General features: G+C 32.8%; 1 protein-coding gene across 5 annotated transcripts in view; it reads left to right on the top strand.

The window, feature by feature from the left end:
- The window catches only part of LOC122532970 (calcitonin receptor-like), a 113,826-nt gene extending 98,247 nt beyond the window's left edge, over positions 1 to 15,579 (top strand). For 3 of the 5 annotated variants that reach the window (XM_043662216.1, XM_043662217.1, XM_043662215.1), the window contains 9 exons: positions 1,836 to 1,942; positions 8,030 to 8,121; positions 9,142 to 9,268; positions 9,994 to 10,220; positions 11,638 to 11,808; positions 12,051 to 12,174; positions 12,550 to 12,591; positions 12,686 to 12,769; positions 14,761 to 15,579. In XM_043662216.1, the coding sequence (XP_043518151.1) occupies positions 1,836 to 1,942; positions 8,030 to 8,121; positions 9,142 to 9,268; positions 9,994 to 10,220; positions 11,638 to 11,808; positions 12,051 to 12,174; positions 12,550 to 12,591; positions 12,686 to 12,769; positions 14,761 to 14,958 (1,172 nt within the window). In that variant the 3' untranslated portion in view covers positions 14,959 to 15,579. Of the gene's footprint in view, positions 1 to 1,835; positions 1,943 to 8,029; positions 8,122 to 9,141; positions 9,269 to 9,993; positions 10,221 to 11,637; positions 11,809 to 12,050; positions 12,175 to 12,549; positions 12,592 to 12,685; positions 12,770 to 14,741 lie in introns of all 5 variants that reach the window. The other 2 variants (XM_043662218.1, XM_043662219.1) reach the window with 2 other exon arrangements.
- The last annotated feature ends 461 nt before the right edge of the window (positions 15,580 to 16,040 follow it).

The following is a 16,040-nucleotide window of genomic DNA, read 5'->3' as shown; positions in this document are numbered from 1 at the left end:
AAAAAAAAAAAAAAAAAAGAAAGAAAAAAAACTGGTTTGCGCAAATATTGAGAAACGAAAGGGGAAAAGCATCGTTGACAGATTACATTTATAATTGAAGCTCGTGTTTTGTATCGTTTGAAAAGAAGAGATTTCGAACCGGGCTTTGATTAATGGGCGTGTTTCAAATATGAATTGGAAATAAAAGTATGGCGTATGTATGTTCATATTTGTATGCAGAACGTGTGAATAGTTTCGATATTTCTTTTTCTTTTTTTCTTTTTTTTTTTTTTACTGGCTACTGAAATTCTTGAAAAGAATCGGTGAAATTTCGCGATAAATACGCTGCGAGATTTACGATTCTGTTTGCTCAATGTTCAAATATTGTATGAAAACACAACATTTAGATGAAAGATAGATAATTATTAACGTTAGAAATGCTGATGATTAAAATTTGCCATTTGTACTAAAAAAATTGAAATGAAAAGAAATTTAAAAAAATGTTAATGTTTAACGCTGGGAAAGGATCAAATCTCTGTCTGTGTAGGCCTTTGTCTGTCGCAAAGATGTTTCAAATTGTTAAAAATTCATTGTAAGAATAAAATAAAAATAATGAAATGAAATTTCTATGAAGAATCATGAATTGGTTATTTTTCAACCACTCTATAGTAGAACGTCGATTGTTTGAACCCTGATTATTCGAAACGTTGATCATTCGAATTTTGATCAACCGAATACAGTGTAATAATAATGTATGTATAATTTATCAAATAAAAAAAAATCCTGAATTATTCTACATCTTCTAGTATAACGTGAGAAGAAATTATACACACATCCTACATCGATATTAAAATTATGATTTATGAAATGATGAGTCAATTCTGCAGTAATAAGAAGGGAAAATAATCCCCGATCAGTATTCAAGAAGCGTTAAAAAATGTTAAACAGCTGTATTGGTATTCAAGAACATCATTCGAAGAATTATAAAATTAAAGTGCGTATACATTTCGAGTGTAATGAAACGCGTAATCAAATGTTGTAATATCGATTCAGAAACACGACTGAAGGAGCTTTCAATTTTTGATACGTTGTGTGCATACGTTTGCATGTAATATCGCTTGTGTGCGATATTTATTTCAAACGCAAACCACGATACCGTTTATATCCATATATCTCTGACTTGCTTCTTCGACCGCACTGAAGATACGCATGAAATGGAACGGGTTCGTATGTACGTTTCACAGAATCCTTTGTGTCGACGATTCACGTTGCTTTCTTCGCGAGTATTTTCCATATAAATTCCTCTTCAGGCGTCTTTAAATTTCGATAGGTGAAATTCATTTTATTAGAAACTGGGAAAGGAATTTGTAATATTTCGTATTACATTTCCTCGATTTTATTCATTTTATATCTTGTATATAATATTTTATATCTTTCTCGCAATATTATAATATTGTAGTTTTTAATGTTAGTATTACGATATTTTATACATTAATACAATTATTTCAACGTTTCAAAGTATTTTAGTATTTTTGGAAAAGAGTTCTGATTCGTGGAAAGAGTTCTGTGCGATAAAAGAGTTAAACAACATTGATATTACAAGATAGATATTATCAACGTTTTCTATTTTTTGTTTTAATATAAATATTTTAATATAAATACTTTTAATATTTTAATTAAATACTTTAATATTTTATAACGTTTATTGAAAACGATGTAACGAATTCACGCTCGATATGGATTCATCAAAGAATTGGGATAATTTAATCAATTAAAAAATATGAATAACTGAAAAAATATTCTTACCATAAATTGTTTAGAAGATTGTTCAGAACATAGGAATATTTTTGTTTCAGTGCAGGCACACAAATATTGCGAATCGAACGGCACTTGGTTTCGGCATCCGGAATCTGATCTAGTCTGGAGCAACTATACGACGTGTGTCAATCTGAAAGATCTCAATGTAAGTGAACCAATAAAATTATTAATCACACGTGTTACATTCTTCGTAACATTCTCCGAATACTTCGAGTGTTATAAAAATATATTTTGAAAAAATATATATAAAGATAGTTAAACTGGAAGAAATTGGAATGTTACGGATAAAAAGTAAAGTAAAAATAAGAAGAAAGATCAAGGATCATTATCGGAGATTCTCAAAATAAAAAAAATTAAATGTTATGTAAGAAACATTAAGAAGATATTGATATTATTTTATTAAATTATTGATATAATTTTCTAATATTGGAAAAGTAGGAAAATAAAGGAGTCATGAATTATAAGAAAATCTAAATAAGTAATTGAAACATCACGTTGCATTTTAAATAATGTAATAGTCGAACTTTAACGACCTTTCTTAATAATTTCTTATGTAAAAGAAAATCAAGCATTGGGACATGCTTCTAAAAGGCTAGTAGAATAAAAAAAACTACAAATAACAAAAAACTCTAAAATAACTAAAATATTATGAATGTTATAATAATTAAACTTTGACAACGTTTATAAATAATTTTTTACGTGAGAAAAGGAAAATTTAATACTAGGATATGTTTTTAATATTAGAAAGCTAGAGAAAGTAGGCAAATGATTAAAGTATCAAATTACTTTCTGAATATTATGATAATCGGACTTCAACAATTTTTCTTACAATAATTTTTCAAAGAGAAATTTAAATATTGGAATGCGTTAATAAAACGATACATAAATAGCATTTGGATGCAATCATGAATGGAATCCCGTCGTTTCATTGAGCGACGCTCGTTGAACGACAGCCCCGAGGGCGGAGAATTATTCTGCTGATGTGATATGAAGTGATGAGGGAATAAGATCGAAGATAAAGAGAGACGACAGCGAAGAAATTTAAAGAAAAACGTATTCGACTGAGGGTCGCGGTAAAAAACGCATGAACGAAAAACCAATGTACATGTAACAAAAGTTGTCATCGTGGAACGAAGCTGTATAACAGATGGAGTGGAGCTAGACTGGATACTAACAATGAGAAAAAACGTTAGAAAACTAGAAAGAATTTTTCTCGTGCCCCTTTCTCTACTACTTTAATTTTTCGTTGAAATGAGAAAGAAGAAAAAAAAAGGAGAGAAATAGAAGCTGTTTCACAAATTAATTTTGTCTTGAAAAAAAAAATAAATTAGGATGTTAATCTAACGTCAAGATGACGGGAGCATAATGGGACTACTTATCTAATTAATCGTGAAATCGTTGCTTGTTCTTTCCTTCCCAGATTTGTTGTAACGTAATTCAGAAATAAAGTAGCTCCGTGACGGAATATTCTCTGGAAAATGTGGAAATGGATTTTCTGGAGTGAATAGAAAATCGTAACAATTGGGTTGAGGAGTTATTTGTTGAAAGATATTATTGTAATTATTTGGAGATTTAATTAATGTTTAATTGATCGATGCAGAAAATATTGTAACATCATTATTCGGAAATAATATTTTGTAAAATAAGGAACGCGAAATTGTGTGATTGCTGAATGAATTGTTTAATATCGATTAATTTATCGATAATCGCACCCTGTAATTTTTATTACTCTTGAAATTAAGTAAAATTGCTGGAAAGCGATACTTGAAGAGAATATTGTGGTGGTCAGACGTTCAGTAGAATAGCCCATCCGCGGTCAGACAGTTACTTCTATATTCTAAAATCTTCTTAATAACGATACGAAGGAACAAAAATCATTCGAAATTGGCAATCAAGAGCTAAGAGATACGGATTTAAAAAAGCACTCTTCTTTCTTTGCTCCTTCTCTCTCTCTTTCTCTCTCTCTCTCTCTCTCTCTCTCTTTTTCTCTCTATAGTTTTTACTGCTTACAGAAGAAAAATTTTAATATTCAACGCAATTGGTACAAAGGATCAAAAGTGGCAATATATTGGAATCGCTACGAATTATAATCGTGATAAAAATAAAGCAAGAGGCTGCGTTTTGTTTGAGATATGTATTTCCAGCAAAGAACCTCTGAAGTATTTCATTGATTTGCTGCTTCGGTTTTTCGCGAATAACGTCGCTTTTGTTACTGCTTTCTCTTCAATCGAACGTCGAATTTACGTCATTCAGTTTTGCATATTTACGGTCAATACATCGCGACGGATTATGTGCATGTTTATGGGCAGACGTGCTTATTTATTTTGCATGCTTCTCGAATATTTTTGAAATTTGCTATCCCTGACAGGTTTACAAGAAAAATTATTGGATATTTGAGAATGCGATATAACAATGTTTCCGACGAAAATGGAACTTGTTAATTTAAGAATTTCCAGTATCTTGATTGCTAATAATTCTTTATAATAAATCTTTATTAATGGATAAACTGTTCCCTTGCTTTTTGGTTGGTAAATTGTTTTATTTTCACTTGAAAAGTAAATAAATATGAAAATAAATTTTTGTGTTTAAAGAAATTGAAATTGGTATATTTTTGTTAACTTTTAACCTGATATATTTTTATTAACCTACCAGTTGAAGAAAACCGAGCTTTTAAATAAAATCTCGTATTTTCGAACTGATATCGAAACGTTTGAAATTCGAAATAAACTCGAAACGCAAATTCTATATATTATTCTTTATTTTCTGGGCTTTCCATTTTAAAAAAAAAGAAATACTCTTTTATATTAAATTTACATCTATTACAGTAACACCGAAATGAAACTTTCAATGGATACTTGTATCTAAGTGCCTGGTCTTTAAATACTTTATGCGAGTGAATAATCTTTCTTATGACCTACTTTAAATCTGAATACTGTTGCTTGTCTTCTCCTGGGTATAGTTTACTGCTACATCTTCTCTCTGAAAAATAAATAGCGTAAATAATGGTTGCTAATAACCAAGCAAATGGCAGGACGTTAAAATCTAGAAGGAGGAAAAGAATTGACTGCGATATTTTGTGATTCTCGACACACTCTTGTGAGTCTCGCCGAAAACTCGCAAGTATTGCATTGTTTCGTTGGTAAAATTTCAAACATTTTTGAAAGAGAAAATACAGACAAGTATAATAGATCGACAACTATTTTTCTCTTTAGAGAAGATGGAAAAGGTCTATTGACCTAGACCTTGACTAATAAAGCTCAGAAATCACATGTGTACACCTCGCATAATACATGTATCTTACAAAGAAACTCTGACTTTGATATTAAAAAAGAATATAAGTACATATATCGTCTGATAAAAACAAAAATTCCTTTGAAACAGACTTAACAAACTTTTATTTCTAAGAAACGTAATGAAAAAAGTAGATGAAACAAATTTGGTAGATAATAGTGAATAAAATAAAAATAGTGGATAAAATGGTAGATGAAATGAAAAGTTTCATCTTCAGATAATAGTATTAGAAACTATTTTTTTCAAAGATATCGAGATGAAAAACTCTTTGGCTCGATACCTAAATTAAAACACAAAATTTCGAAAATAAATTTTATTTTCTCGTTCAAGTCAAGTAGACGTGATGATTTCAAACGAGCACGTATAATTGCATAATTATAAATATTTACCAATAAATTTATCACCAAGACTGTCGCTGATATAAATAATTATTATATAAATAATATAAAAACGATTTAAGTGATGTCAAAAAGTCGTTTTAAAGTCGCAAAGCGCGAAACGATCAACGACTAATTGGACCAAGATGAAAAGGGGAAGAATCAAAGTGGTTGGATTGTAGAAAATCGTTTGGAAAGTGGACTCTCGGTCTACCGAAATATCTGAGAAATCTGTAATTCCCCAGCTGTTTGCAATACTTCCAGCAAATCCGACCGAGGTTGAGGCGTCTTACAAAGATTATCATTCTTACCAACAGCAGGTCTATCTTGAGAGGCAAGCAAAGGGAAACCGAAAGGATCGCGATATAAGGAGGAGGGTAGATCTCGTTTCGAGTGGACACGTGGTAAGAAACCTCGCAAAAAATAAATAAGATGAACTGAGATATAAATAAAGAAGAATCTCTTTTTGGCTACAGCCGCCATGATGTCCCGTTTTATACACGGGAGAGATGAATTTGCGAGGGTAGAGAATTTTCGAGAAGAAAACGCATAAAATGAAACGAAAAGTATTTATAAACGCAAGTTAATTTATAAACGGGTTAATCCAGTTTTCAGTGTTTCAACAATTAATCCTCGAGCTTACAGATGATTGATTTCGCAACTGTGACGTTTTTATTCGGCGCAGGGATTTGCAAAATCATCGGTGTCATCCGATGAATCCAGTGTGAATCGTGCGATAGGATACGATCGTTCTTGAAACGATCTGACAAATGGCCGCCTCTGACAATCTGCGTCGAGTGTTCTAAAAAAAAACGGCTTTTATTCGCTCTCGGCTTTCATTCCATTGTGATTTTAATTGTGTGCAAAAAATAATTGAAAAAGAAAAGTTTCTCCAACGTTGCTTCTTAATGGATCCAACAACCCGTCCCAATCAAATTTCTGAAAGTTTTCAAGCGTGTGTCCTACGAGTTGGAAAATGTCGCGAGCGAACATACCGGATTGCGAAAATTGAATGAAAGCGCTGTATAAACTGGGAGGATTTCGAAGTTCACGGCGAATTGCCGGACAATGAAGAGTGTCACTCGTCGCACTTAATGGCGAGGCTCGATTCAATTTCCACGGGACAAAGGGTCAGCAAATGCAATTAGACGACACGCCGCGTAAGTTGACGAAGTTCGTCAAACTACTGGCTGCAACTGCGGCGTAACATTCGCTTCTCATTAATCCGATTGTCTGCGCAGATAGACCGAATCTCTCTCGTTCCATTAACCAATAATCGATCGACTGATCGTTTCGATTATTTTCCGCTTTAGTTTTCCATATATACATGGCTGTAAATTAATTTTCAAAGTGTTACATTTTCACCGCGAATTATGCGGTATGTTCAACGTGTTTCAGACGAGGAATTAATTAGGAATACCACTGAAAGATTAAAATTCGCGATTCGTACTAAGGAGAGATTAAAATGAAAGGAAATCTTTAAATCTTTAAAAAATGTTAAAGTTTAATGCTAGGAAAGGATCAAATCTCTTTCTGTGTAGATCTTGGTCCGCCGTAAAGATGTTTCAAATTGTTAAAAATTCATTTGAATGAAAAGAGTAAAAAGTATTTATACTATGAATATTAAAAGAAAAAGAATGGTGCTGAGATTAAAAGATGAATTAAATGTCATCAAACGTATAAAAAAAAGAGGCGAAAATATGTTTGATTTAGCGGTAGAATATTCTGTTAGAAAATATACAATTAGCGACATTGGAAATGGTAGATGTTATTAAAATTTCAAACTCAATTTAGGTAATAAGAAGAATTCTCATTTGTATAAAAGTTTGAAAATAACAAATGATAAATTAGATCGTACTGTGTACATACAAATGGGTCTTGCATTAATTCAAGAGGAAGCTCTTGAATTGCAGACCAGATTAAGAAATGTAGAAGTAGAAGTAATAGAAGATAAAAGTAGAAAGCATCTATTGGCTATTAACGTATATAAAAACGTATTCTTTTACATAAACATCCATATTTAAAAACTGTTTTTGGTTCATTCATGAAATGATTACAAATTTGATTCTTTCAGATCGATTATCCGTTAACCCGAAGGAATTTGTCTTCCAATTAGTTCAGATAATCGATGTTTTATTTTGTATCTGTAATTTTTGACCTCTTTTTCATACTGCATCATAAAAAGTTTAAAATTTACAAATTTAACAGTACAAAACAATGCAAAAAGTTTCAATACGCCTTACACAAGAAATTAAACTGCATGTATAAATGAATAAAAGGATTAGTAAACTACTTATGCTTGTAAATTTAATTCAATTTTATGAATTCAATGTCCACAAAACTGTGCATCGTCAAGTATCATTCTTCATTTTCACACAAGTATTTTCATTTAAAATTCATCGTGGAATTTTTATTATTTATGCTACGTCCTTACAACCGAAATTGAAAGGTTCATAAAACAGCGAGGTCAGTTAATCTTTCTACACCAATTTCGTACGTTTTGCTCATTTTATTAGGTTCATCGAGGACAATCTCGGTAATGACGATGCAAATTTTGATTTCAGTGGCAGCAAGGAATCAGTGGACTATACGAAGCTGGATACGCAATATCGTTGGTAGCGTTGCTGCTCTCGTTAGGTATTCTCACGTATTTCCGGTGAGTCGACTCAGCTCGGTCTCTCTTCCGTTTATTGCAAATATATTCCCTCTCGCTCTGTTTTTTCCTCTTCTCCGCGAAAATAACACCTACAATCCACGAAAATCGATCGTTCGAGACTGACTTTCGAGAGACTTTTGCAAAAGTGGCGCGCAAATTTACGCGCACGATTGTTTGCGCGCGTAAAACAAATACGCGGGACACTGTCTATGGAATTTACGTGGCAGCTGCTGGCCTGTGAGGTATTAAATGCGTTTCAGATCATCACGATTGTAAAGCGTCGGACGTTAATGCGGAAATGAATTTCTCAGTGGACCTTAATTCTATTACGATATAAAATAGTTCGCATTTCGTGAAATTTTTTTAATAATCTCTTCCCAAATACTTGATTGTAAATTAAGATTAAACGAGAAAAGAAAAACGAAAGAACTCTGACGTCTGGAAGAAAAGAACATGGAAAATGAATGAAAGATACGATAACGTAGAAACTGAAACGGAAGACGGAAACTTAAAACGTAAAACTTTAAAACGTTTCCTTTTCAGCGACTGTCATTTGCAAATTGCAATACGTATACGTCGTTTCTCGTGTACATCGTGAAGTTTTTGATAAAAATACGTAGAAACGAGTAATCGTGATTTCCCGATTTCAGCTAGAAATTTAGTTCGTCAGTTGGCAAGTTGAATTTTACGATTTCTTCAAAGAGACGTCAGTTTGTTCGTTCTAACGAAACCTGCGGTGAAAGGATCTTTTCATAATGCAATTAACAGAATAAATCCAATGTCGTTTGCACATATCACTTGTATAACGATAGAGAACGTATCGAACAATTTTTTTCACAAATGCGAAACCATCTCTTTGTTTCAAAGCCATCGCTTTACGTTTCGCAGGAAGATACTTCCAACCATGAAAAAAAAAGAACCGAGGAAAAAGTACCGAGAACAATTTCTACAACGGGACGAATGTTCTTGTTTTTTTATTATCCTTTTTTTCCCTTTTTTTCTTTTTCTTTCCGAATGTAGGTCCCTGAGATGCGCAAGGACGACGCTTCATATGAACTTGTTCGCCTCCTTCGCTGTAAATAACGCTCTATGGCTGGTGTGGTATAGATGCATAGTTGCGAATACGGATTTACTATTGAACAATGGGGTACGTACATGAGGATCGCCATTCTCCCTTGACTCTTTGCTTAACACTCGACCTAGTAACTCACGCTAGAATTCAGTCTCGCCGCGTGCCCCACGTTTGAGTAATTACGGCCTGTCAGTTCTCTGAATTTGCTAACCAACCATGAAAACAAATATCCTGCAACATAGGCTATCGATTATTTCTTGATCAGTTGGCCCAGATATGTCAATTATTCTTTCGAAAGTCCAGTAATTCCAAGGAATGATATTTTTGTTGATTTTAATATTTCATCTGGATTTTGGGTTTGCTTAGATGATTGAAATAACGAGTAATTTGAAACAATAATTTCCCTTTCTCTCGTCATTCATTTCCAATTCCATTTTGTGGTTTTTGGTAATGTTTCATTTGATTCGTTTAGATAATTAGAACAACAAGTGGATAATAATTTTTCTCTCCTTCGTAATTTATTTCGAATCTATTTTGTGATATTTTTATTCGTGTCATATTTTACGACAAAAAAATAAAAAAACGAAAAAGAAAAAAAGAGAAAGTTCGACGTATTTGGGTCAACTGATACCTATATTTTAGTAAAATTCGTGTATTATACTTATCGGCGTGCAAAGTACTCGGATGCATGCGAAACAAGGATATTCGAAAAACGAAGCAAGGATTCAAGAAGAATTTTTTAATTCGCTGGTGTTAAGAAAGATTACATTACAATGAGAAACCAATGTGCAATTTTACAGGTAACGTGTCGGCTGCTGCACATTATTCTACACTATTTTTTACTTACTAATTACGCCTGGATGTTGTGCGAGGGTTTTTACTTGCATACGCTTCTTGTTAGCGCTTTCACCAGCGAGCACAAATTAGTAAAGTGGTTAATGGGCCTTGGTTGGCCGGTGCCTGCGGTCATCGTAACGATTTATGCCTCTCTGCGAGTAGCCAGTGACGATCCTGCGGACACCGGACAGTAAGTGACCATAGTAATTATCAAATTTTGGTATTTGATGTTTTGATATTTCACGAACAGTCACGAAAAAAAAAACAACAACAAATTTTCACCTCGTGGAAACTTTAATTACCATTGCCAGCAACGTACTGCTTCATGAATCTTTCATGTAAGACTTTTTTTTCTCTTGAAGATGGATGTTTCTAGGAAGAATACAAAATGAGACGGTAATTAACGCAAAAAAGAAAAAAAGAATAATAAAGTAAATTGCTAATAGGATTTTTTAGGGTGCTTGTTTGGAGAACGTTGAAGGAAGAAATGTATGAAGAACTGTTGAAAAGTATGAAGAATTGTGTAAACTGTTCTTGAAGAATTACGATATGCAAGAATATAGAATGAAATATTTAAAATATATTTAAAATATATATATATATATATATATATATAAAGAGAGAGAGAGAGAGAACTTCTTTAGAAAATGAAATGGAAGAAATAATGAAAAATGTAAACGATAATTCATTTATCGTAAATTTCCATTTTGTCACTCTAATGCACGTTTAAAAGATTTTGAATAACAAAAAAGTCCACAAAAAGCTACACTGAATTTACCACATGATCTAATACTTTCCTTTTGTCTTAAAAAGAGAAAAAAGAAGGCATTGGATCGCATGGTAAATTCTTTTATCAATTTAGATTATCAACAAAATACATATTTCTTCAATTGTACGTGTATTCAATTATATTACAAAATTGGATTACATGAAGGCAAGTAGAGTTATTATGTTTGTAATCAGACGACCGGAGTTGACAGACTCTATAATTGCATAGCTGCACGAAGGAATGCGTTTGAGACATTATGACAGGCCACGAAAAAGCATGTGGGCCCAAGTATCAAAACCATGGCAATTGCATTAACGTCATTTCTCGGAAGCTTCACCTTGAGCTTCTTAATGAACAAAGATATGAACAGAGACCGAGAGAGAGAGAGAGAGAGAAAGAGAGATGTTATAGAGAGTTAATTAGCAGCACGATATCTACGTTTATGTCGTCCAATCTCGTCTATTAATCGTTACGAAATTGCAGATCAAATTCCTCGTTTCGCGACGAACCTTGTTGTCAGTAACAAAGTTTTGCAATTTTGATCATCGGGAACATGGACCAACGGAAATATCGATAAACTGTGATTTCCGACGAAGACGGGGAATTCTCTATTATTACTTCGCAAATCGGTAACTGAAGTTCGAAGTTAGTTGAATTTCAGAAACTTTTGGGGAGCTTTTGAAAGACAGATTCTCCAAAAGAAGAATCTCTGTTGATTGAAAATTCTGCTCCGAGCTTCGAGTTGCTTGATTCGTGAATGCTTCTTCTTAATTAACTAGCTTAATACTCTTGAACGTAGTTCGTTACAATGAGGTAAATATTCGATTTGATATCTTAGATGTTGGATCGACGAGGGTAATTATATGAACGTACTGGTTTATCCGGTCTGTGTTTCCACCCTGTTGAACGTGCTCTTTCTTTTTAACATTGTTCGAGTTCTACTGATGAAGCTAAGAGCTGGTCCCACGATTGGCACGCAACCCTCCAGGTCCATGCGTCAAGCATTTCGGTAATTAATTACAATTCATTTGCACAGTTAGTTGAATTCACAAAAATTATCCTTCTGTTTGTAGTTCAGATAAAGAAATTCAATCGATTCCATTTTTATCGTTAGTTTCGAAAATATATTTTTTTAAATATCTTTTCTCCTTTCACTTTAATCAACAAATTATTTTTACGAGCAATTATTTTACACAAGCGAAGTAGTACAAACATTGATTGATAAAATTAATATTTTTTTCTTTTCATCAGAGCAACGCTACTTCTCGTGCCTCTCTTGGGTCTACATTACCTTGTCATTCCCTTCAGACCGCCAAAAAATCACCCCTGGGAGCAATTTTACGAGGTCCTCTCCGCCATAACGGCCTCTTTCCAGGTACAAACGACCTGACATTTTTTTTTTCAACCTAAATCAAGTTCAATCAATAGCCTTTTTTCTTTGCTCTACACTCAATCTTCGTCGCATTCCATAATTTACGTCATTTGATTTTCTGGAAACGTTGGACACTGATATATCCTCCTTTCGAAAACTCCAAATTAATTAAAGAAATTGAACAAATGAATATTAAGTGCAGAATATCAAATTCGATTTCTTTTATATTTTTAATAACTTCGAAATGAACAAACGAATTTCGAAAACTGTTGAGTGTAAGATTTCTTGTATAAATAAATATTAAATTTAATTCAGAATGTTAAATTTAGATTTAGATTAAGTCTATATTAAATTTTCTTAATTCCCATTATTTCGCAGGGTCTCTGCGTTGCGATTTTGTTCTGTTTCTGCAACGGCGAGGTGAGTAAACAAATCTCGCCTAAAGCGTGCTATTTTTAATTAAGTGCATAGTATGCAAAGAACTTCTTCGTTAATAAATGTTGTTCTTGTATAGGTAATAGCGCAGTTCAAGAGGAAATGGGAAGGGACGCTCCTTCTACGGAATCGGGCCAATTCTTGCACAGCCACCACCGTCTCGGTACGGCAAATTCATACGACATAGAACTTCTAGTCACAGTTTCCATAGCAATGAAAACGCTTTAAAAACGCTTTAGTGTTTTCATGTTTAGTCTCTCATGTTTTACATGTGTATCCTTTTTTTCTTGTTTGTATTAAAATCTTCATTCACAATTGTTCACGTCCACGAAAATTGCTATTGTTATTCACTCTCACTCTCTTCTTTCTTCTTTCTTTCTTTTCCTCGAGACTAAACATTAGAATCTAATTAGCTTGGTTTCGATTCGAAGAGATCATTGATAAATTGGATCTTGATTATGAGATGTTTATTGGTAAGACAGAGATAATTATTGAAGTCTTTTTCAGTTTTTGTTAGAACATCGTTGAGATTATTAAGTTTTCTAATAAAACTTTGTAAGAATTTGAAAAAGTTCTACGGAGGTTTTAAGAAACTTTTTAAAAAGAATCAAGTTAATCAAAATTTTGTAACATACATAGAAAGAAAGAGATAAATCTTTCCAACGAAAACAGAGATCTTTCTTATCCAATTGTTTAAACTTCGGAAGTTTCCATGTACTTTCAAAAGTTCTTGAAGGATTTTTCAGCAAATCTTCTAGATTCTTGAAACTCTACAACTTGTGAAGAATCGATCGCTATATAAATCGTAAAAGTTACTTTATATAGCCAATTGTTTAAATTATGTTCATACCAATAGCATATGGTCGTGGATGTCCCCCGCAAATTTTCGAAGTTATTCCTTACTCAGGAAAAATGAACCTCGAAAAACAAATAGGATATTTATTAAGAATAATTGGGTAATTCTGCAGTAAAATATTGATTGTACGAGGAATGCAATAATCGAAATTTATTGCGATCATAATTTAAACGATTCTATAATGCCCTCGGAATATTTGTAAATTTATTTATTTATTATCATATGAAAAATTAACGCGTTTGTTAAAGATGATAAAATATTAGAGTGCAGAAATGTGTGCAGAAATTTTCTGGAATGACACTATCTCATTTTTATAAGTTTCAAGAAATTTAAGAATATAATTTAAGAATAAATTAAACTTTCTTAAGTTATAGTTGCGTGAATTCTCGTAAGCATACTATAATAAAAAAATGAGATGATTAATAACATGTTCAATAACTGAAAGAATTGCTTTTCTATTGAAACTTCGCACGAGAACGATTTTACACGCTCAGCCAATTTTTTCAATCAAACGTAACATTCCTTTTAAAAGATTTCATGTTCAACACTCTGCATTATCCTCTAATTATCGTATTTCATTGAATATTTGAAGTTAAAATATTTAAATTAACGTTTATAAAATATTAGATACCACTTTCTACGCATTACTTACTGGAATAAATAATAAATCTACACTCGTCAAATAAAACTATTCAAACTACTAATGCAGAGGGTTGAATTTTCGTTATACTTTATTTCCTAATTCCTTACTTTGAGAACAAACCCCCAATTCCTCGGCAACGTTAAAATCAAGTACATAACACAAAGCTGCTCAACAAATCAGCAACTAAAACGATCTCAAGCTTAATTTCATCACTCTTGCACCTAACATTTACTCAACACACAACAAATCACATAGACCTATCACCGTTAGTTTACCAAAATATCTTACGCTTATCACGCTGATGGTACCCCATCAAGAGTCACGGTCGCGCTTCATGGTAACCAAAGCAAATAATAAAAATGGTGCAGAAAAATATTGGAATGCACGATTAGTCAATGGTGCGATGCGGACCGCGATCGAATCTGTGATGGATGAGATGAACCCCTAAAACTAACACCGCCCAGCCTATCGCTGTACATAAAGCTCGAGAAACGCTGTACATAAAGCACGAGCAACAGTTAACTAACAAGCAGAGAATGGCGTGAACGAGAGGGAGAGCGAAGGAGAGAGTTGTCCGTGTCGTGCCAATGACAACGTGCCCGTGTCAAGTCCATTGTGGGACGTTGACTGTTTCAGTTTATCCGCTCGACCGCAGGTCCGATGCCGGGAGAGGAGAAGGTGTGACTATCAGTCTACCATGCGGGAAGTTTTGGACGAAAAACGAGCCGCGAACGACCATCAGCCAATCGTCCAGCTGGTCGCCGCCACTCCTGTCTCTAACAGTCACAACAATCACGCCAGAATGCTGATCAAGTCCAGCGACTTGTCCGACAACGAGCAAACACAATGTTGATGATCCTGATTGCTGATGATCAGCCACTGAAAATGCCGAAGCTGGTAAATGGGTATTATCCAGTGAACGTCAAAGGCAAAGCGAAGATCAAAGGGTTCTGTTCTACGCAGAATAGGGAGCTTAAGGATTACGTGAATCATTTGTTTGAAATGACTGGAGAATAGGTGCTTTTAGTGATAAATGGAACTAAATTTTTAACGAAAATCGTTGAAGATGATGACATTATCTTTACTTCGAAATGAAAATTAAGTGAAAAAGCGTACAGTGGTTACGGAAAATATTGATACATACTTTTACTTTCCAATGCGACGTTTTTTTTTTTTTTTTTTTTTTTTTTTTTTAATCAAGTTGTACATTTTATTTTTAATTTTGAAGTCATATGAAAATACTATTACCTAATTTAATAGATTTGGATCTGACTAATTAGTATATGAATGATATAATGAATACAGTGGTATGTAAATAGTTTTCGTAGACACTGTAATTTAATAATTAGGGCTGTGGAGGCAAATTCTAACGAGCGAGTGATATTATCGAAAATAATAAACGTACTATTGTATTTTTCGGATCTTTAATTAATTTAAGGTAATAGAAGGATGCAGTAAATCGCTTGTTTGGATATTTTTATTTTATTTTATTAACTCATAAGACCTGTAAATTATTATATAATCTACAAATTTATTTCATTTTAAATCCTTCAAAGATATCAATTAGATGAGTTTGTAAAAATTTAATAGATAATTAATATGACATCTTGATATAATAAAATTTATTTTTCTTTAATTGTTTTTTTCGAGAATTAATTATAATTAATCATACAATAATTATTGCAATTGAGTAATTCACGATGAAATGCACGTTATGTTTATACTCTTAATTAAAAACAGTCAAACGTATCCAAACTACGTTAACGAACACAACGATTCTTAATTTGTGCACTGAACATCACGAAAGAAGTAATATATAAGATAAATATATAAGATGTATTTAATATTTAACGTACGTACGTATTTAATATTTTTATTATAAAAAACTGTGCTGCTTTTCTAAGTAAATATTTACCAAAAATGGTCTAATATAAA

This window comes from Frieseomelitta varia, unplaced genomic scaffold (genome assembly GCF_011392965.1).
Source record: "Frieseomelitta varia isolate USP_RPSP 00005682 unplaced genomic scaffold, Fvar_1.2 scaffold_485, whole genome shotgun sequence".
Taxonomy (NCBI): domain Eukaryota; kingdom Metazoa; phylum Arthropoda; class Insecta; order Hymenoptera; family Apidae; genus Frieseomelitta; species Frieseomelitta varia.
Note: the sequence above shows the minus strand (reverse complement) of the source record. Positions and strands in the feature narration are given on the sequence as shown.